The following is a 22,082-nucleotide window of genomic DNA, read 5'->3' as shown; positions in this document are numbered from 1 at the left end:
CACATATGTAATTTCAAATTTTATGGTGGCTACATTAAGGAAAAGTGGAATTAATGTTAATAATATATTTTATTAAGCACACTACATCAAAACGCTATTTCAAAATTAATACAAAAATTATTGATAAAATTTTACATTATTTTTTCATGCTTAAGAATTCAAAATCTGATGTATATTTTACATTTTGTAGCACGTCTCAGTTCATAGTAGCCACATTTCAAATGCTCATTAGCCACATGTGGCTAGTAGTTAACAATACTGAACATCACAACTTTGAAGTGTGAGACTTAAATATAATAAAAGATTGAATGTTTTGCCAGTACCTTTGGACAAAGTTATGATCAGGAGCCTTCAGAATATATTTAAGGTTATGTTACTATGGGAATCAAGTTTCTCATGTGGAGCACTGTTGGTGTTTTAGGTGGGGCAGTTTATGCATTGCACGATGCTTAGCATCTGTAGCACACACACACACAGCACTAAATGTGGGTAGCACAGCAATCGGAATGTGCCCTCCATACTTCTAAAGAGTAGTGGTATCACAACATCTTCTAGAGATGTGAGCTATGAATTTGAGAGACCTAGAGCACCATGAGAAAGGAATTAAAATACACCTAAAGACTTTGAGGGTATTTATTTGGCCCATTGAATCACCACTGGAAATTGTTGGGCATTTTGAAGAATTTCAAGACTATATAATTGAGCTACTGGTACCTTACATACATAAAAGAGGGAAAGAAAAGGTTTAGGGTAGATGGATTAAACCTTTTTTTTTTAGTATTTACTTATTTTATTTTATTTTTTTTGGCTGCGTCGGGTCTTAGTTGTGGCACGCGGGTCTTTCATTGGGGTGCGTGGGCTTCTCTCTAGCTGTGGTGCGTGGGCTCCAGAGCATGTGGGCTCTGTAGTTTGTGGCACACGGGCTCTCTCGTTGAGGCGTGCGAGCTCAGTAGTTGTGGCGCACGGGCTTGGTTGCCCCGCAGCATGTGGGATCTTAGTTCCCCGACCACGGATCGAACACGCGTCCCTGCATTGGAAGGCGGATTCTTTACTGCTGGACCACCAAGGAAGTCCCAGATTAAACATTTGTCCTTACTTTGTCAGAAATATCCAGAGTTTATTATTAAAGACCGGAACAGATTGTGCCCCTTCAGCATTGTCTACAACTAAGTACCTACTGTTTACTAGGCAGTGGTCATATTCTACCTCAGGTGTTCTCTCTCTCTTTAATTCTCATAACAGCCTTTAGAGGTATTTTCAGTTTACATATGAGGAAATTAGTTGTTTGCCAAAGATAACAGCACTGGTATGTGCTGAAACAAGGACCCAGCATCAGATTTCTTTGGCGCTAAAACCCAGATTCTTTATAAATTATACCGTGCTATCTTTTGGGTGAAAATTGATTGATGTAGAAATAACAATACCAATATGGTAGGAAAAGGGATAAATAATCTCATTAGAAGACTGGCTTTCCTTGCTAGCAACAGAGATTCTCTCCTACCTCTGCATCTGCTTGCTTATTATGCTACAGTGTTGGCACGTCTCTTGATTTTCGTGCCTTAATTTCTTCTGGGATAGTAAACTTACATATATATTCTGTGGGTTTAGGAGAAAGTTATTGTATGAGGAAATTTTTTTGTTTTTTTTGTTTTTTTGCTGAAAGAAGAGCTATGAGGGAGAGGCTTTTCCGGTTTTGGCTCAAATGATTTAGAAATAAATTTTGTTTCATTCTTAAGCTCTTTTTGCAGAAAGTTGAAGTCTAGAGTAAATATCTCAGATTTTCCCATCATTGTGCTACTTAGTTGAGTCATTATGGCATGTGTTCAAACCATTCCAATTTAAAGATACCTTATTCAAAAAACAAAAACAATAAAGGATCTAAAATGAATGGTGCATAAATGTAAAAAATTTTTCCTCAGTCGATGAAGGGATTATAGAAACTGCTATGATATATTTACAAATATATCTTAATGTACCTAATTCTTACTATATAACCAAAAGAACCTCTGCCACTGGCTAGGAGTGAAGAGGATGCCTGGTCTAGTTTTTCCCGTGTAGAGACATTTCTTGCTTTGATTCCATAAACTGCGGATGGTAGTTGGTGGTTTGGTTTTCTAAAACCCATGCTGGGGATACAGAGAACAACTTTGTGAATACCAACTATTTGTTTTCCTCATAGTAGGACTCCCTTGATCCAAGTTTAATTAGACACAATTTTTTAATTTGGATTGTTTTTGCTTATTAATATACAAATGTATTTTGACTACCTAGTATCCATAAGTTGAATCCAGAGCGTTGAATTAATGCACTCCGAATTCCAGTTTTGAGTCTTTTCCTTTTTATGGTTTGTCTATATTCTAATGATTTAAGCCCTTACTGCCTCTTTTCTAATTATTTTAATCTTCCAATAACTTGTTGGCATTTCTTCAAAATATAAGTAACATATTTAAGTTAGTATAAACTGGAGTGCATTTAGAATTAGATTGTCTTCTCTTCAGCATTTGCATAGATGATTATATGTATGAAATCACATTATTTTGCCACTTACAAAGCAGAACTTATATTTGAGTGTTTTAACAGCTTTATTGAGGTATAAGTTACATACCATAGAATTTATTTATTGAAAGTATAAAATTCAGTGATTTTTAGTAAATTTACAGAGTATGCAACCATCAGCATGCTCAAGTTTTAGAACATTTCTGTAACCTCCCAGAATTCCCTTGAACCTAAATATTTGTATTTAATCCCAAGCCCTAGCCACAGGGAACCCCTGATCTGCTTTCTGTTTTTAAATTTGTCGTTTTCCTAGAGGTTTCATGTAAATGGAATCAGACAATGTATAGTCTTTTGCATCTGTTTTCTTTCACTTAGCATGTTCTTTTTTTATACATATATATATATCAATTTATTTATTTTTGGCTGCGTTGGATCTTCGTTGCTACGCGCGGGCTTTCTCTAGTTGCAGTGAGGGGGGGGTTACACTTCCTTGCAGTGCTCAGGCCTCTCATTGCGGTGGCTTCTCTTGTTGCGGAGCATGGGCTCTAGGCGTGTGGGCTTCAGTAGTTGTGGCACGCGGGCTCAGTAGTTGTGGCTCACAGGCTCTAGAGCGCAGGCTCAGTAGTTGTGGCACATGGGCTTAGTTGCTCCACTGTATGTGGGATCTTCCCAGACCAGGGCTCGAACCTGTGTCCCCTGCATTGGCAGGCATATTCCTAACCACTGCGCCACCAGGGAAGCCCACTTAGCATGTTCTTGAGGTTCTTCCATGTTGTAGCATATATTAATATTGTGTTCCTTTGTGTTGCTAAATAGTATTCCATTGTATGGATATACCACATTTTGTTTATCTATTCACCAATTGATAGACATTTGAATTATTTTCTGTCTTTGGCTGTTAAACTGCTGCTATAAGTAATTGTGTGCAAGTTTTTTTTGTGGATATATTTTTTCTCTTGGTTAGATTCCTAGGATCAAATTTGTTATCTCCTTTAAGCATAGAGTTTCTTTCCTTTTTGCCTACTTGTCTTTAAAATAAAGGCATTGGATTCCCGCTCCTCCCCGCCCCCCTCATTTCTTTCCTTTTTTCTCCATTCTTCTTGCCCAGGGAGCACAATACTTGGGAACCTGAGAAAAACTTGGATTGCCCTGAACTAATTTCTGAGTTTATGAAAAAGTATAAGAAGATGAAGGAGGGTGAAAATAACAAACCCAGGGAGAAGTCAGAAGGTAACAAGAGGAAATCCAATTTCTCAAACAGTGCTGATGATATCAAATCCAAAAAAAAGAGAGAGGTAAGCTTTATTTCTCCTTTTTCCCCCCGCAAACTATTATTCTGCCTCCCCCAATACCCCTCCTCCCAAAACAAGGGCATTATTTTGGTTATTTCTGTTCTAAGGATGGCCTGCAAAGTAAATTGTTGAACAAAAGAGCTTCCAGGAAGACATGTTGATCGACCACAGCGCCCCCTCCTGGATGAGTGAGAAACGTAATATGTGTTCTCTGAATTGCGTTAGGGTGGCAAAAATAAATCCCGTAAAACATTCAGCCACTCTGTGCCTTATCCATGAATAAGTGGCTAATTATCTTAGAGAGGGAGAGTCTTTGGTGAATTTTTTAAGGATATAAAGGAGCTTTTTAAAAGCTTCACTTTTCTTTTGTTCCAAAGGTAGCACTTAATTTCAACCCTTTATAGTCTTTCTTTTTTTAATTAAGGTGAAATACACATAAAATACAATTAACCATTTTAAAGTGAACAGTTCTGTGGCATGTATATTCTCTTTTGATCCTATTATATTTTTATATACTCTAAATAAATTAATTTTCATCTTCCTTTTGAATCTTCTTATTGTTCAGTTTGGAAAAATGTGTTTATGAAATTTTGGTTTGATTCAGTTGCCTTAATTCTTCTGAATTTTAGCTCTCAAGTAACTAGCCATAAGCAGTTATTGCCTCTCTCCTTTTTTCATATATATCTTTTCCATCTGGGCACACATATACACATACCCCACCCCTCAGCTTCCACTCCTTTCATTTATTTCAAGGTTGTGAAGCCTTTTGTGGTGAAGGATGTACTGTACCCTTAAAGTTTAATAAAATAAAAGCGTAAGTCTGCTTCTGAATCTTCTAGCATCACTGCCATAAGCATCCTTATTTATCTTCATTCTCCTTGGATACCCATCTTTCTAGAGCATCAGTTCTCAGCCCTTGCTGCACATTAGGATCATGGCAGGGGACTGGGGGGTTGCTTCAAAAACCTCCAGTGCCCAAGATGCACCCCAGACCAATTAAATTCAGATTTCTGTGGGTCGGACCTAGGCATCAGTATTTTCTAGAGACTTAACACAAGTGATTCCTGGTCTCCTGAGGAAAGAAAATGGGAGACCAGCTTTCCAAAAAGAATTGAAATAAGAGTGAAAGATTGGAGGCTGCCAGTGAAAGTGGACTCTAGGTTTTTGTTTGTCTCCTTATTTGTTTCCCTAGTTAATTTTACGTTTTACAATCTCATTTTTTAAACTACCCTATTCTGGTGAGGTGTATATATCATTGTGATACAGTCTACTGGTAAATAATTTGAGAATGCCTTCCCTTCTCTAAGGAGCTAAGACTTGTTTCTTTCTTTTTTCCTTTTTTTTTTTAGCCCTTTGTATTCTGGCTCTTGTCATTTGATTCATTTTCTAGCTAAGTAAAAAGACCAAAAAACAACACAGCATAAGACTTCTGTAGCTATTTGTGACATATAGTGTGTATTGCCTCAACCTCAGGCTTCTGTCCTTTTCAAAAGGAGCGACCTGGCTTTGAGACGCTGGCCAGTGCAGAGAGTTTTGTTCCTAGGCCAGGTTCTGATGCTGCTGACCTTCAGAACCACCCCACGTGTCCCTTACATTGTAATGTTCATCTGGGGCCCCGACAGCATTCTCAGCAGTGCTGGCGGCTGTCAGGTAGGCAGCTGGGAAGATAGGTGATTGTATATCTTAAAGGTGCAGGAGGGGATTTCGTTTCTTTCTTTAGACCACTGCAGAAGAAATTTGTTAGTCGGCATTATGCCTGATTTAAGATTACCGCCTGTGTAATGATTTTAGCATTTTCCTCACCTCGGCTCCTTTTCAGCAGCGTGAACAATTTTCTTCCCTTCCCTCCCTATGTGGCAAACTGTTTTCAGCCGCCAGCTATGATTTACGACTTAGTTTGTGCACCAGCATTCCAGCTGTGAGCAGCTGTGTGCACATCTGGGAACCTCCTCCCTTTAAGCACCCCCCCAAAAGAGGCTATGCTTTTGAGTCTGTATGTCCCCTGATTCATGCATGGAATTTCCTTCCCAGTGTGGGTTCTGGTATCTTTGGGGACCACCTGGACGCTGAATGTATTTCTCAGAAGAAAGCAAGGTGAATGTCAGATCAAAGAGATTTTATCATGAAAATCAGACAGTGATTTAGTTCACTTGGGCAGTCCTTCTGAATCTTTTTTTGTGTTGCCACTAGATAAGTGGCATTAGCCTCCATAATGAGGTTTTTAAAATTACCTGGTTTGTATAAAATTTCACCATTTTGCTCTCACCAGTGCCATCACACCTGAATCAGACCCTATGCTCCTTATCTAGATTGCAGTTTGACCAAGTTTGAATAATCCCCTACGGAATTATCAGTTTGTTTTAAATCACTGTCCAGTTCTGCTCTCTAAAGCTAATGACCTATCTCCATCAGGAGGGGATAGGCACAGATCAGGGCCTCTTCCCCAAGTGTGTGGGTATTACAGTATGTGAGCGCTGAAAGAAATTTGCTATTTTATGGTAGTGCCTTGAATCATTCTTATCTCTTTTCTTTCATAAATATAGATGACTATGTGAAAAGAAGTATTAAAAATATTGGTCAGTGTTAGGTGAACTAAAAGTCTAGAGAATAAAGATTGAGAGGTGGTATATTTGAAGTTTATAAAATGAAAAAGGATTTAGTTCAGGTGGGCTTGTTTATCATCTGAGAAGCAACAGTTTAGGGGTAGTCCATTTATCATATCAAGGAGATTAGATTAGGGGATTAGAGAAGTTCCTAGATGATGACTCCAGAATATTTTAAGGGATATTACGAAGTTTTAAGGACCACTCCTAATCCTTTGAAGGAATACTTGAAGGACAACTGCATCTTCCTGCCGAATTATCTCTTAGCATTATTGTCACTGGCTGACCCAGTATTGTACTTAAGTTCTAAGAACTTTATGAATTGGGTGACAAAAATGGTATCCGGTGATATTAACTTAGGTTGTGCTTTGTTGAGCTGAGAAATGGGGAGGTTTTTTACTCTTATCTCCAAGCTGTAACCTTTCTTCATCTTCTGTTTATAGCAGAGCAATGATATCGCTCGGGGCTTTGAGAGAGGATTGGAACCAGAAAAGATCATTGGGGCAACAGATTCCTGTGGCGATTTAATGTTCCTAATGAAATGGTGAGAGAGATTGGGCCTCACTCTGCGATTGTGTTTCTTTGCCAGTGGCTTGCATTCGTATGGAGGATAGGGAGGGAAGACTGAGTATTCCCCAACTAAGAATTTTGATCGTCACTGATCTAAATTGTTAACTGATACCACCTGTCAGTATTAAATGGGAATTATGGTTCAGAATGGATTTAAGACATTGTAAAGCTTTGGTATTAAGCCAAATTATATTACCCCACATACCAGAGGATGGTAGAATTGAGGTAGGAAGCATATAAACGTGACCTAACCGTTTATTTACACAGTTCTGAATCATTTACCGTCACACCATGAGCCTGTGGCCAAGGAATAGGAGTTGAGTGAGGCTTTCTGCCATCGCTGAAGACAAAGACCACTGAATAATGTCTAAAAGAGAAAAATAATGTTAACAAAAAGCATTAAGAATAACACTAGCCAAAGCACAAGTTATTTCATCCGGTAGAGGGAATGGCTCTTAAAGGAAAGTGTGGTTACTTCCCTTCAATTTGGTTTCTTAAAGACGAAGTGATTTATGGTGTGGCCCTCACTACCTCTCTGTTTCCAAGTGTTCTGGGCTTGTGATTTAAGTTTGGTCTCTAAATAGAGGGTTCATGCTACAGTGCCACAAAGTAAGCTAATTACATTAAAAGTTGTAGTCAAGAGGTTTAATATTTTATCTGATCGAAATTTTGCTGGTAAATTACCCAGAAGTCTATATTTGAAGAATCACTATACTCTGAAGTAAGGAGCTGTATTGACTGCTTTTCTCACTCAGCCATATATGGGACTTATGATTTACATTCACATATTAACTAGCTTTTTCGACCACAGTCCAAATTTGGGTAGCTGCTCTAAGCTGTGTGTTTTCCCCCTCCTCTTCTCATCCATAATGCTCACCTCTATGAATTCAACATCTCCGTTTTCTAGAGAAGGAGTTAGTTGTCTTTGCTCACATCTCAGTGGAATTTTAATTAAAAATTTTTTTTTTCTTGATTTGGAATCCTGGTTAGTTAAGGAACTTGCTAGATTTTTTTGTTATACTGGATAGTAGAGCGTGTGTAACTTGGGTACTTGAAATTTGCAGCTAATTCCTACATTTCATTTTAGTGACTAGATTTTACATTCATTGATGACTTAAATTTCTGTTTTCTTATTATTCCAATCCACAGTTCTGACCAAAAGGATGAGTGTTTAAAAAGGCCACAAGATGAGGAGGGTTAGGGACCTTTTCATGATCCAGATGATCCAGAAACTGGATTGAGCAATTTATGCATAATCAGTAGGGCTGAATGTAGGTTTGATTGTGTGTGCACTCACATGCTCATACACACAAATAAAAATTATGGGAGCAGAATTTATATAGTAGTTTAATTTTCAGCCTTTTGATTAAGCCTGCTGTTTTCGATCTATTCTAGCTGCAGACTTCTGTTTCTTTCTGATGTAGTGGTTAAATGATATTTACTAACAATTTGATTCATTTACTTAAATTTCTCCTTGAAAGTGTGGAACTGTTAGGATCCTTTTCCCTTTGAAATCAAGATGGAGAGGAAATCAAGTCAGCTAAATCATAATTTAATAACATAAATCTGTGTTTGGACAGACTCTCGCTCTTCCTCTCGTTCTAAGTCTCATATTCTTTCTCTCCAGGAAAGACACAGATGAAGCAGACCTGGTTCTTGCAAAAGAAGCTAATGTTAAATGTCCACAAATTGTGATAGCATTTTATGAAGAGAGACTGACGTGGCATGCATATCCTGAGGATGCGGAAAACAAAGAGAAAGAAACAGCAAAGAGCTAAAGGAGGGGGTGGTCTCTGCCATTTCTCTTTGTACATAATACATTCACCTCCCTGCCTCCTCTCCCTCTACCCACCCCCTTCTATCCTAAACACATCCATAAAAAATGTGCTTATCACTGTGCTCCACAGGAGAAATGTTGGTATTGGTTCTCTTGTAACATAACTGATGGTCTGATTCATGATAAGTGTCTCTCTGTGAAGACCAGGCATTTACATACTGTGTGTAATTCTCACCATTTTTTCCTTTGCCCTGCTCTCTTCCTTCTGCTCCCCTGTGACCTCAAGATGAGTTTTAACTTTTTAATCACCTTAGAGTCTTGATCTTTTCAGGGTTGGTCGCTTTTTAGTGGGGGATTTTGTTATAATGATGCTGAATTTTGGTTTCTTTCTTTGGCTCTTAGAACATGTTGATGACCAGCTAGGCTTTGTTTTGAGATGTTGGGTTGGAAAAGATTGGCTTTTTAAAAAGCCAATACCAACTGCCTACCTGTTGGGGCTTTCCCAACCTCATTCAGCTCTACCCAGGAGAATACAGGGTTCCTCGTGTGGTCTTCTGGGCCACCCTCTGTTGTTCATCCTCACCCATCCTCCCAGAATAGCTCCATCCTTTGGAGGGCTTGAAATTTTACATTCAGATTTGTCAAGGCACTCCTTTTAGCCCCAGGACTTTTGGCCTTGTTTCTTAGCAATCCCTGGTTCTGCTCCTGCAAGTTGGTGTAGTCTGTCATAAAATGACAAGATTATTGACTGTGGAGATTTGTAGCTATTAGTACATGAGGATGACGGGGTAGGATACAATTGTCTTTATTATCACATATGGTATATATGTATTATTTCCTTCCATCCCTCCCATTTGGATTATCTATTTATGTAGGTGTGAGTGACTGCCTGGTGCTTGCTTGTGCCAAGGTGCTAGGCACCCTCCAGCCCTGCCAACTTTTGTGGCCTCCCAAAGCATTCCTGTTACCAAAGAGGCTTCAAACCTGACCCTCACTTCTCAGTGGACCCAAGTTTCCCTCCATGCCATTATTTTCAGTGGGGAATTCTTAGAGGGGAGCCATTGGCCACAGCATCAATTTTAAATATTCATAGTGTTTATAATCATAAATTTCCTGCTTTGATGACTCCTGGATTTGCCACCAAGAGTCCCCAAAGTATTAATGCTCTTCCCTTTCTCCACCCTCAAACTCTTAGTTGTATCTTTTTTTTTTTTAATGCATTTCCATGGAAGACTATCAACCTCAGAGAGTGACAGGCCCCGGCAGTAGCATGTTGACACGACCTCTCCCTACTCAGCAAAATACTTCCCTTTTGGCTTCTTCCTGCTTTACCATTATATTGAGAGATTATTTTTCTGATTATATTCTCTGCCTTTGTTCCCCAAGAAACGCCCTACTTCTCGTTACCCTTTTTTTCTTGTAGTTGAAGGGAGCTAGAGAATCAAGACTAAAAGTAAGGAAATAACAGGGTTTTGAGCATCCTTGTCCCAGCCCAAAGCTGAGGAGATAAGAATAAATGCTTGAAATAGCCTTAACTCTAGAGTTCACCAGCCATTGAGGTTTTTGTGGTTGCTTTTGATTTTTAAAACATATAGCTGTCTGGCCAGGAGCATTCAACCATTTCTAGATTATTCAGAGTAACAAGGGGAATGGAGAGATTGCTCCAGTCCACAGATGAGCCGAATAATATGCAAATCATATACCCATTCATAGCATTTGTTAACATTGCTTCCCTGCTCAGCTGCTGATTGAATTCTGTGTGGTTGTATAAATTATGTCAAAAATTGTACTGCACGGTTGAGAAGACAGCTGTTGCTGCGGTGACATGACAGACTGGAACAATGAAGCTTTTGGTTTCAGCCATCCAGGAAAATCCTTCTGAATGGTAATGTGATTGGGTGAGAACTCATAACCCATACTCAAGTGGGTAGGGGTTTTATCTCCATCTTCCTTAACTCTCTGAAGGAATTAAAGGCCTAGATCAAGTGCTGGATAGTTGACAGTTGTTAGTACTTAATCTGATGGGCATCTGAAAGAACGGATAGTCAGAAAAGAGATTTTTCATACAAGTAACTAAGGATATCCATTAGGGTATACTAGAATAGGACAGAAGTAGGCCAGAGCCACTGAGGAAGTGATCCGGGTCTCTAAGTTTGCAGGTGGAGAAAATGACAGCTTATCCATGTAGCCAGTGTGTGTCTCCCAGGAGCAGTGGGTATGTAAGCAAAGTACAGTGACCATATTTTTAGAGCCCAAATCTAGCCTGTGGACAAAGAACACGATCGAAGTATTTGGTACTAAGATTGGTCTTGAGAAACGTGGGACACATGGTTGCCAGGGTTATAGGTAATACGTAAGGCATTCATCAAAATCTGATTTCTTTTAACAAAAAAAACCCCCAGTATCATCTACTACTCATCACCCCTTTAATACTTCAGTCTTCATCACCCCTTTAATACTTCAATCTTCGCTCCATTCATCTTTTTCTGTCCACAGTTTACTGAATCATGGTCTTGTACTGAGTGCTGCCCAAACAACTTGTTCTCTCCCTGCCTACCCACTGCTACTTCTGTAGGAACGGAGGGAGCCAGAGGCCAATACTGATCTCAGCCCTCAGCAGAAAGGAGACGGATGCCTGCCTGTTCCTTTGACATTTGTTAGTGCTGAGTAGCTGTCCAGGCCCTTGGAGGATTGCAGCCTCAAAGAGAAACCTGCATTCATGGGGCTTTCTCTTCTCAGAAGAGTTAGTGGCCCTGGGCTAAGCACTCTTAAACATCTAGGTCTCAGATGCTCAAAGTATATTTTTCCTATGTTAAGTCCTCTTTCAAAACATCTTTCTAATGCTGAATGTTTTCTTGTAATCAACATTCAAGGATTTATCTTTCCTGAGAATGTAGCAGAGCTTTGACCAGCAGAGTCTACCAAGGTCAGCATAGCTGCTTTTCTGAGCCCTGGGCTGGGCGGATCCCCTCACATTAAGATCAGCTGTTAGAGAACATCAACCCTGATGGAAGCACCCATTTTTAACCTGGAGAGAGCTATATCATTTTTCCTCCTGCAGTCCAGTTTTCATCTGCTCAAGGGAGCATTTGGACCTGTGGTGTTCCTTAGTGCTCGAAAGTCTATGGTCCTTGGCTGGCCCCCAGCCATATATCCGTACTACTTTTTTTTGTTGAAGAAAAGTTGGTCTTGTTCCTGTAGTTCCTGCAGTTTTAGATTCTTCTTAACTCTTCGTACTTATGCTGTAGCCTCCCCGCAATCCAATTTCCTTATCTTTAGGCCAAATCCTTTGGCCTCAGGGAAGGTGCCTGTGATTTTCATCTTGTGGTTTTGTCTGATCTGTGTGTAGCCCAACTTACCTAAGGTACAGTGAGGGATCAGAGGGATCCGTGTTTGGGCTGGGGAGTGATTGTTTTTGCCCTTAGGGTTCAAATTTGAGGGCCTAAGATAAGTTTGCAGTGACCTGAGAACTTCAGGAAGGGTTCTATCATTAGATTTGAAATGTGGAAATGGTTTCTCACAAATTAGGTCAAAGGAAAAGCTCATTTTGCACCCATGACTCCATCCTTTTGGTTTAGGTTTTTAGAGTGTTGAGATCTGTACCTTTGTAATTAGACCACCAAGCAAGCATACCTGTGTCAGGGCAGAGAGGGGAAAGGTCTGGACCCAGTGTATTTCAGTTTCATTTTGGCTTTACCACTAATCATAAAAGTTACGTTTTCAAAAATAGAGATGTTACCAGCCTTGCCCCCAAGAGCACATGCTCAGAATTGCCACCCCCCCACCCACAACTAATCATGGTGGATTTGTATTGAGCCATCCACATTCCAGCCACCTTAGTGTAAATCAACATGCATTTCATTCAACGGACATTTTTTGACCCTGGGGATACCAAGTTCAAAAAGATGCAGTCCCTGACCTCAAAGAATTTTCATACAGGTGTGGGATGAACTATTAATAGTTCATTGTAATAAATGCTACAAATAGGCACACATTTTATATTAGAGCTCAGAGACAACTAACTGGTTAGTATAGTTTGTGGCCCTAAAGTAGGAGGGTGACAACTGGTTCGTGTGTAGAAAAGACATGACCTTGGATGAATTGAACTAACTGGCCACAGATGGACCACAACAAGGGGCTGTTTTATTCTAGAAAATAAAGATAACAGGTTTGGTTAGAGATGCTACTACGACAGAAAGGTGAGTGGAGGTTGAGAACCCCTGGCTTCAGTCCCTATTTGAGGCTCTTTGCCACAGTATTTAACGGTAGTTAATCCCTGCTTGTGGAAAGTATTAACTATGTTGCAGATCCAGTTACGTGTTGTTACTTTATTGTGGGTTCTGTAAAATGTATTCCTTGTGGATATTTTATCAGTGTTGCTCACACCTTTTTTTTCAGTTTCTCATCCCTTTTGAAGGAATTAACATGAGGCTGGCTTGAAGCCTAAAACAGGGACATACTTTCCAATGACAAGATTCGCAAAAAAAAAAAAAAAAAGGCTTGGGACACGTAACACCTGGGCATCTATTCTGGGCAGTGTAGTTTTATTTAATACCTCAAGATGGTGATTTCTAAGCAGAGACTTGTGTCAATTATGTGGAAACCTCTCCCAGAAATACACATGACCCAGAGTTTCGGATTTAATCAGGCTAGGGAGGTCCAGGGTGAGGCCTAACCCTGTTAAGAAACAGTCTGACCTTAAGAAATGTCCTAGTTCTGACCATGTGACCACAGGAAAAATGCTACTTTTCTCTGCCTGCATAATTGAGAGTTGGATAATTGAAAGCTTACTGAAGTGTGAAGGTTCTTTGGATACCTTCAACAAAATTCTAGTTTCTTTTTGCTTGCGCTGGATTTCTTGGATTTTAAACTACCTCATCTCGTCTTTTTCGAGTTACTTCAGCTTGTCGTTGCCACTTGAACATCATGCTTGACTGTGGTGGTTTTCTAAGATGGAATGTTTCCTATTCGTTGAGAGCATGTTTTCTTGCCTTTTATCCTGATCTGCATTTCACCTAACATCATCTCATTTTGCTCCTCTGTCAGAGAAATATTTTAAGATAGTTTAAAATCTTGGTTCATGGGAAGAAAGTGACCCTCCAATGCTATATTTGTCTCTGAGGTCAGTGAGAGAAGGAGTTAAAACAAGGTGGTGGGGGAAGGGACAGAACCTGCACTGGAGGCAGCCGACAGGGGAAGAGCCATTAATTAAAACAATTTCAAAGTCAACTGATTGTGATCATTAATGTCACAATAGATCAAAACCTAATTATCACTGCCTAGGTAAGAGCCATCAGTATTAATCAGAAAATCTAATAGGAAACTATTATCAAGAAATTAGGCCAAATTGAATGCAATGAACTTCTTGCCATTCTCTCTCCTCTCCTTTTTTTCTCTTTTCTTTTTTTTTAATTTGGCGATGTCCCCTGGCATTGGCAGGTGTGACCCTCAGTTGACTCAGGCCCCAGTGGCCAGTTTGTCATGCTTTTTGAGAAATTCCAACACAGACTGAACCTGAACTGTCACTGCTGTTTTAATCAGTCTTGAACTTTCTCATCACCTGGTCTTACCCAGTGTGATCAGCCATCAATGAAAAAAGGTTTATATTTAGGTCTTGGAATGGTTGGTCCTTCCTGGAACTAGAGCATCCCTGGTGAACATTATACTGTGTGTGTTGATAAATCATTCTTCAAGCTTCTGAGGTACGTAGGGTCCTGTTGCTCTGGCTACTGCAAGTAGATATGGAGGAAAGGAGGGGCTTCCTGCCTGGAGATCCTTCCAGAAGACCTTAGAAGATAGAGTTTCATCATGTCACGGCCCTTTTAAGGCTCAAGTCACTGTTTTGCAGTTTCCAGGAGCTTTAGTATTTGATTCTAAACCAGGACTGGCTGTGGGTTTAGTTTTTTTCCCCTTAGTTTTAGGGTAAGGGTCATAGTGATTTCTACCAGAATCCAGTGTAAATCCAAAGGAGGGGGGAAAATGTTTTTTCTTTTGCCTTTCTTTTGTTAAAGATTTATGCCTCTGGCAGGAGGTAAGAATATTACAAGTGTCTTCTGACTAGTTATAGAGATCACTTTATACCCTCTCCCTGAATGGAAAAGTAAGTGTCACTGTCTGTATCCTTAACTGTTTTTGAAGATACTGCAACTCCTGAGGTTGAGCTGAGGCAGAAGGGGTGGAAAGATGCTGGCCTTGGGTATTGTGGGGAGGGATGAGTGGCAGCAGGGGGTGTTTGGTGGTGCTGGGGTTCCTAGCTTAGCCTGTAGAGAATGTTGCTGCTGCCACCGCAATTGCTGGCCTTTCCCCACCAACCTGGGAGCTCAGAGCACTACCCAGACCACCACTGAGGGAGTTGTTCTTAGCTTTCTGCTTGAGTGTGGTCTTGCTTCACTCTGAATTTTAGGAATTTGGGTTACTCAGTATAGAACTTTGAGAAATTGGTGTGACTTAGTCCTTCACCTCTTAGGGTAAAGTGAGTATTTCTTTACAAAAGAATTCATGCCCTTAATGTTTAAAATGTAATTTTATTTTCAAGACACCCATTAACACATGACTTTCAGAAGCAGCTTGTTTCTTCTCCAAGGTTCCTTGCGTTATGCTAGATAAATAATGGGCCATCAGTTAATACTTGTGGGTTGATTGAGTTCATCTGGTTTGCAGGGTGAGGTGTGCTACCGGCTTCCTTTTGCTCCCAGGTGCGCTCTAAGATGTAAAATGCTCCGGGGAGTGGACAGGAATTGAGTGGATGCTGACTATGGTGCCAACCTCCTCAACTGATTCATAATGGCTGACCTTGGGCAAGTCACTCCTTTCAATGCCTCAGTTCCCCATCTGTCAAATGGGGGTAATAATACTGACCTACCTCACAGGGGTGTTGTGAGGCATTGTAAATCAAAGCTGATAGAATACTTGAGGGTCCTCGACGGAGGATGCCCTGAGCTGGTGTCTAGGCCTGCCATAGGCTTTTGTCCTCACTGAGCTGTCCCAAGGTTGGAACTACTTAGTGACCTTGGCAAATTCTCTGCCCCCCCACCCCTCATCAAAGCTGCTAGTTCAGATGTTGACAGTGTTTCCGTGAATGTTGAAGTCTTAATAGTCCAGACTTAACTTAGGATGTTACGGGGGAAGGCACTTAGTATATTTTATGTCTTGCATCCACAAAGAGAGGCTGTTTGAGACCCAAGAGCATTGCATTAGGGAATCAGGGATGCTGCTGCTTTCTCTGCTGGTTGGGAGTTAAGGTCCCATACCCCGTGGGCTTGGAACAGACTTGGGTTGTCTCAGGAGCAAAGCACACACAGTGGGTTTGATTTATATCTTGGCTTGCTGCTCCCTGAACTGATCCCAGGACAGCTGGGTCACTTCACCCCTTCGTGGTATCTGTACCCGAGCCTTTGCCTCCCCATAGGAACCAGCTGGTTCAATAAACATAACCACTTCCTCCATCCCCCACCAAAAAAGAGCCACATTGGAAAATTGTTTTTCTAGAGATAAGCTTAACACTCAGAATTGGGCATTGATGCTCCTGAAAGCTTCATCCAGTTTACTGTATTCAGCATCTGTCATCTCTTTCTCGGTGTCCACTGCCTGAACCTGACTTTGACCTTTTTTCCCTCTGGTTTGGGAAAGCTTTGGACACTTTGTATTTGCCCAGGTGTGGGCCCAAGAGCCTTGCTCTCCATCTCAGTTTAGGGGCTCGGCTGGCTCCTCCTCCCAATAGGGCTCTTTCTCCTTTCCCTCTCCTTGGCCCTAGATGTGTAACCCCTGAAAAAGCACAAGGTCCTGGCCCCTTGCTGCGGTCACATTCTGGTTCTCAGTGTTTAGCGGACTCTGCCCCTCTGTTCACTGCGCTGGCGGCACCAGGCGGTTCTGTGGAGTCCTGGAGGATGGAGAGAGCACAGTCGGCCATCCTGCCAAGTAGCCAGGAGTTGATTTGCCCACGGCCACGGGCCTTCTCACCCCTTCCCACAGGATGGGATCTGAGAGACTCCAGAGGCTGGGTTTCCTTCAGCACTCGGTACCATCCTGAGTAGCAAAACAAGTCACACTTTGTAGCCAGATTTCTGAATGGAAAAATGGGAAATTGAATTCTCTATGGACCTTTTTGGTTTGTGGGGGAGTTTTGGTTGTGTTTCTTGGTTTTATTTCAGCCAAACATGTCTGCTTTTGATTTTTTTTTTTTTAGGATAAGTGATATATATATATATATGTTCGCCTTTTAAATGTAAATGTTTAAAAGTAGGCAATTTATGTGTTTCCACAACTGACATCTGATGCAGACCTCATTCTCTCCCCCTCTTCCACTCTCCTCTTTTCCCTCTTTTCATACTCTTGTATTGGTTCTAATAAATGGTTGCTTTTCAAATACGGATCCTGAGTGGTGGTTTCAAAAATCTGGGTCTTAACACTCCTTCGTTAATTTGGGCCCCGAATGTCATCCAGTGGCTGCACATGCGTTTGTGAAAGAGCTGAGAGACTTGGAGAACAAGGGCTTTTTTCTAAGGATTGTTGGTCTCTGACTTTGTGCAGATAGCCACAGGGTGGCGCAAGCCTGAGGGAATAAGAGAACGTGTATCCTGTTACCCGCTCCTTCCCTTAACCCCTTCAGACTGTATGCCTTCCTGGTCTTGGAGCTGGTGTCTCCTCGAAATGGCTCCGAGAATAAACATTAACCGTTAGGAACCCAGGGGACCACTAGAAAAGTCAGCCCCTGGTTATTAGAATTTGTGGAAAACCACATTGACAAACAATCTGAATCAGGTTTGAAAATCCCAATACATGTGAATTATATTTATGAGCTGTTTTGATTTTGATTTCACAAATACCAAAGAAACTGAAGATCTAATGATTATGGGTCATGGTGGGGGCAGTTGGAGGTTGGATTAGGAAGGAAAAAGAGTGTGTGGATAATCAAGCATTTATTGGGTGATACAAGCCTGATGCCGTTCTGAATCTAATGGATACGTGGGCAAAAACTCACAGAGGAGTGAGAAGTGAAGACGGAGGGATCCCAGAACCCAGACAGCCTCCCAGAGAGGCGCCTCCTCTCGTTTTCCACCATCTCTTATCTGCAATTCTCCCTCTTGTTTTCCCTTCTTGCTGCTGAGTTATAGGGTCTCCCCAGTCTAATCTCGTAAAGTCTTATGAAGACATCTGTAGGTTGGCTAGTTTAATGGTCCATGACCCCATAAACATGGGACAGGAGAGCCATTTGGTCCACTTCAGAGCCAGACCTTTCTGGACATTATTTATTTCCTACCTCTGAAGCCTGGGACTGCTCACCCCCTTCCCATCTTTTTCTAGCTCTCTCACCATTGTGCCACTGTCTCTGCCTTGGGCTCATCAGAAAGCACGACTCTGGGGTTTTGACACCCACTCCCACTCCTAAACAACTGTGTCTTGATCTCTGTTTCCCTCTGACGTGTCAGGGGATGTGCCTGCCTGGCCGTCACTCAGATGAGCTCCTCACCGCTCCGCACTCTTCTCCCGGGAGCCCTGCCTCTGTGTGCTGGGCTAGGCCCCCGCCGGCCGGTGGTGCCCTCCCTTTTGTCTCCGCCAAAGGGCCGCAGAGCTCACGGAAGTCCAGGCAGGCCCGACAGCCTGGGGAAAATGGAGGGTTGCAGTGTGGGAGTCTGCGCTTAGTCGGATGGCTGAGCGCACAGCTTGAAATCGCTCTGTTAGGAGGAAGCAGCCCCCCAGGCAGCCTCCGCCCTTTGGAAGGAGAGTGGCTACACAGAGGGGAGCCCATTACAGCCTGTGGGTACGCTGAGCTGATCCCCTGATCCCCGAGCCCGCCGTGTGACCTGGGGGGTGGATGGGGGACAAACAAAGCAAAGCTGGGCCAACGGGTGTGCGAGCGTGCCACACGGGTACGGTACCCTCTGTTACTCCCGCAGAGCGGGGGGTAAAGGATGAGTGAGAGCCCTCAGTGACTCCCCTGCATAAAGTCGTGCACACGGTGAAGACACGTGAATGGAAGGGTCTGGTTCTCAGCTCCGGGGCTCCTCAGCCTTTGTTTTATCCTCCCCTTGCTCTCCTGCTTCCCCCACCCCCTCTGCAGCTGTAACATCTTGCTTTCCAGGTGCCAGCTCCCTCCTCTCTCAGCTTCTGTCTTTATTTGTGCGTCTGTATTTTTTTACGGTTCCTCCCCTTTGTCTGCTCCATCGTGTGTGTTTTTCTCTTTGTCTTTTATTTCTTCTCATTTCTGGTCTCCGCACCCCATGTTCTCTCCACCCCCCTTCAAAGTCCATAAGCAGCCTCAATTTGGACATTTAATTTCAACCCCATCAAATTATTATCTTTCTTGCAACAACCTGAGACTCTTTACGAGCTCTTTCTACCCCACACCGCCTCTGGAAACAGGTGCATCTTTTTCTCCATATAACGTGATGCCGCCTCCCAGACTGGGGGAGGTGAGGTCGGCTCAGAGGCCTCGTGCCCCTTCTCAGCAGAGCCTTGTGCGATCATTTGGTTATGAGCCAAGGAGAGAGAAAGAGCTGCCGAGAATTGAGCTTGCTGGTAAATATGGGGGCTGCTGAGATGAAAAGGTTTGGGGTTATTATTGCACCCTTTCCTCTCCCTCCCCCTTCCTGCTGCTGCTGTCTTCTGGGGAGGGAAGCTGGTGGCGAGCCGAGGTATTGGCCACAGCTGCTGCAGCTTATGAAATTCTGCTTCTACATCTGCAGCAAGGGTGGGAGTGGGGGCAGGTGAGCTCTGCAGGGAAGGGGAGGAGGGCAGGGGCGCTAAACCCCTTGCCTGTGCTGTGTGGGAACGGCATGGACCATTCCTTCCTGCTACTTCCAATAACATTCAGCACCTCTCTATGCAGCCTGTTTCTGCCATAGCTTCTCACCCCTGCTGTAACCCTCTGCTCCTTTCTGTTTCAACTCTTCCGGGCAGAAGCCTGGAGAGCCAGCTCTCAGAGACCTGAGCCTGACTGCTCCTTTGTCCTCTGTCACACACCCCCTTTCTCTAGTTCCTGCCTTACCACTCCAGACCTGTCTGCAGGAGAAGCTGGGTGGTAGAGGGGATGGAGCTGCTTCTTTGATCCCTGGGAGAGAACAGGGCTGGGGCTACCTGTTCCTCAGAGGGTATGGGGAGGGTGCAGGCACATCGGCTCCTAGACCAGGACACAGGATGCTCTGTCTTTCCACGTGTTCTCTACCCTTCTCTCCTCTCCCCAACTACCTGCCTCTCTCTGACTTTTTCTCCTGTTCATCCTTTCTCTGTTCCTGTTTTTCCCTTTTTTATCATCATTTCAGTTCCTTTTCCCTTTTTTCGCTCCCTGTTTTTTACTTCCATGTTACTAAGAGTAGAAGTAAGTAAGGGGGCTTGAGGAAAGGGATTGAGAGGGAAAGAAAAGTACACAGGTTTTTTTTTCCACTTCCCCTTTGGAGGTGTGGGGATGAGGAATATCGCCCATTTTTCTCTTTCTGGGGATTGAAGCATCTCTCCACCCTCAGCCCTTCTGATTTTCTCAGCAATGATGTCTAAAACAGGGATTCCTAACCTTGAAAAACAGTTTCTATTTTTATTGGTTTCTTTATGATTTTGTAGATGAGAGAAAACCTTGCCATCCCTACAAAGTCGGTTCACTGTGTGATATTTTTCCGTTAGAATGTTTAAGATGATCACTTTTGAGAATTTCATAACCCTCCTTGAGATGATTGGAGTCTGGGGTGTTGTAACAAGGCAGGAAATCACTGATTTTTAATGTCCAGCTAAGCCAATTGGATCCTTATTTCTGTGTGAATTTGTTGCAGCCTTTCAGCATGGGAGTAAAAACTTTCTTCTTGGGGGACTCTCGTTGCCCCATTCCTCAGCCTAGGGGATCATGGGGCAGGTCAAACCCAGATTGGTTCCCTGATTCCCTTCCTCACCCTAAAAGGCCAGCCCAGTCTGCCTGTAGAGGGAGGTGAGGAACAGTGATCTGATCTCTCATCCCCTCCCTTTACTTCACCCCACGCTTCTTTTCAGTCATTGAGAGTTTGAGGGTTTGGATCAGAGAAGAGGGTTTCTGGTTTGGATTAAGGAGCTGGGTTAGGAGGCATGATTGGGGGTGAAGTTGCAAGCTTGGATGGAGGAGGTGGGAGAGAGAGGGAGGGAGGGAGGGAGAGAAACGGGTACAAGGCTGTCCTCGTGAAAAACTGGGAGACTGGAACGAAATGAGGAAGGATGGGAGATGAGAGGCTTGGAAAAACATGATGCGCAGGGGGCGCATGTGCATGTGCGCATGTGCCAAAACAGATGCGAGGAATGTGGATGCTCACGGAGGGGTCTGCAAGGCCCTCCGAAGCTGCATCTCCTGTGTCCAGGCATAATGTCTTCTTCACTCTGACACAGCTGGCTGGAACTTCACTTCTGAAGAGCTCTGGGCAATGAATCAACGTAGTGTTTACCCTCATGTGTTCTGAGTTAGAAGAGTCTTTGCTCTAGACTGGATGACCACCCTGAAAATCTAAGAAATGTTTTCAGTTACTTCGGAAGGCCCTTCTGCACCCTGAATGACTTCTGTTTCCACACTGGCATGGGAGGTGGAGGGCCTGCAATCCTGATATTTCTCCCTTCAATCCCTGATCCTGCTTCAGGCGGTCCCAGGAAGGGTCTGAGAGGAGAGTGCGCTGGTGGCGGGGTTTGGGGGGGGGGGCGGTTTGACCATACAGGGGCCCCACTGGCTGCAGATAGGGGTGCACTAATGTTCATTAGAGATTCAGAACTGAATAGCTATTGCTATCTCCAAAGAAGGAATGGGGCAAACAGCTCCAATTTTGCCCCCAAGGAAATGGCAGGTTTGTATGTGTATGAGAGTTGGAGGAATGTGTTAATTTGAGTATAACTCTCTGAATATATGTTTTTGCTCATCTGAAGGTGTTAAATTCCATGGCGTCCAACTTCAGTCACTCTAACGGTGGGGAAGCAATGGCCTAGGTAATTCCAGGCAGCAGATAACCCCCAAACCATTTATGAATATGACTGAAATGTGCTTTGGACTGTGCTAGGGACGGGCTTTGGAAGGCGCCTTGTGGGCCAAGAGGAGGACGTCATTAATCGCGGCAAAGGAAAGCTGCTCTTAGCTCTGCACCAGGACAGCCATACAGATCAGAGGCAGAAAATGGCAGGCACTGAGTCTGTTCAGGTGGAAAGGCAGGGAGGCCAGAAAGGGCCTCAGGGGCAGCATGCTAGTGCAAGGCTAGTAAGCATGTGGGAAGATCAAGGGCACAGAGAGTGGCAGGATAAATTGTGGACTGAGAGAGTTTAGGAAGCAATAGAAGCTCACAACTGACCTTGCTCTGGAGCCAAAGCACCAGCCTAGAACAGCCCGGGCACTGGAGAAAAAATCATTAG

General features: G+C 43.0%; 1 protein-coding gene across 5 annotated transcripts in view; it reads left to right on the top strand.

Annotated features, from left to right (window-relative positions):
• The window catches only part of CBX5 (chromobox 5), a 36,455-nt gene extending 19,352 nt beyond the window's left edge, over positions 1 to 17,103 (top strand). For all 5 annotated transcript variants that reach the window (XM_059936071.1, XM_059936069.1, XM_059936066.1 and 2 more), the window contains 3 exons: positions 3,605 to 3,791; positions 6,835 to 6,935; positions 8,589 to 17,103. In XM_059936071.1, coding sequence (XP_059792054.1) covers positions 3,605 to 3,791; positions 6,835 to 6,935; positions 8,589 to 8,739 — 439 coding nt within the window. In that variant the 3' untranslated portion in view covers positions 8,740 to 17,103. The remainder of the gene's footprint in view (positions 1 to 3,604; positions 3,792 to 6,834; positions 6,936 to 8,588) is intronic.
• Positions 17,104 to 22,082: the final 4,979 nt, after the last annotated feature.

The sequence above is a fragment of the Balaenoptera ricei genome, chromosome 10, assembly GCF_028023285.1.
Source record: "Balaenoptera ricei isolate mBalRic1 chromosome 10, mBalRic1.hap2, whole genome shotgun sequence".
Taxonomy (NCBI): Eukaryota; Metazoa; Chordata; class Mammalia; order Artiodactyla; family Balaenopteridae; genus Balaenoptera; species Balaenoptera ricei.
This window is presented reverse-complemented; position numbering and strand designations above follow the sequence as displayed.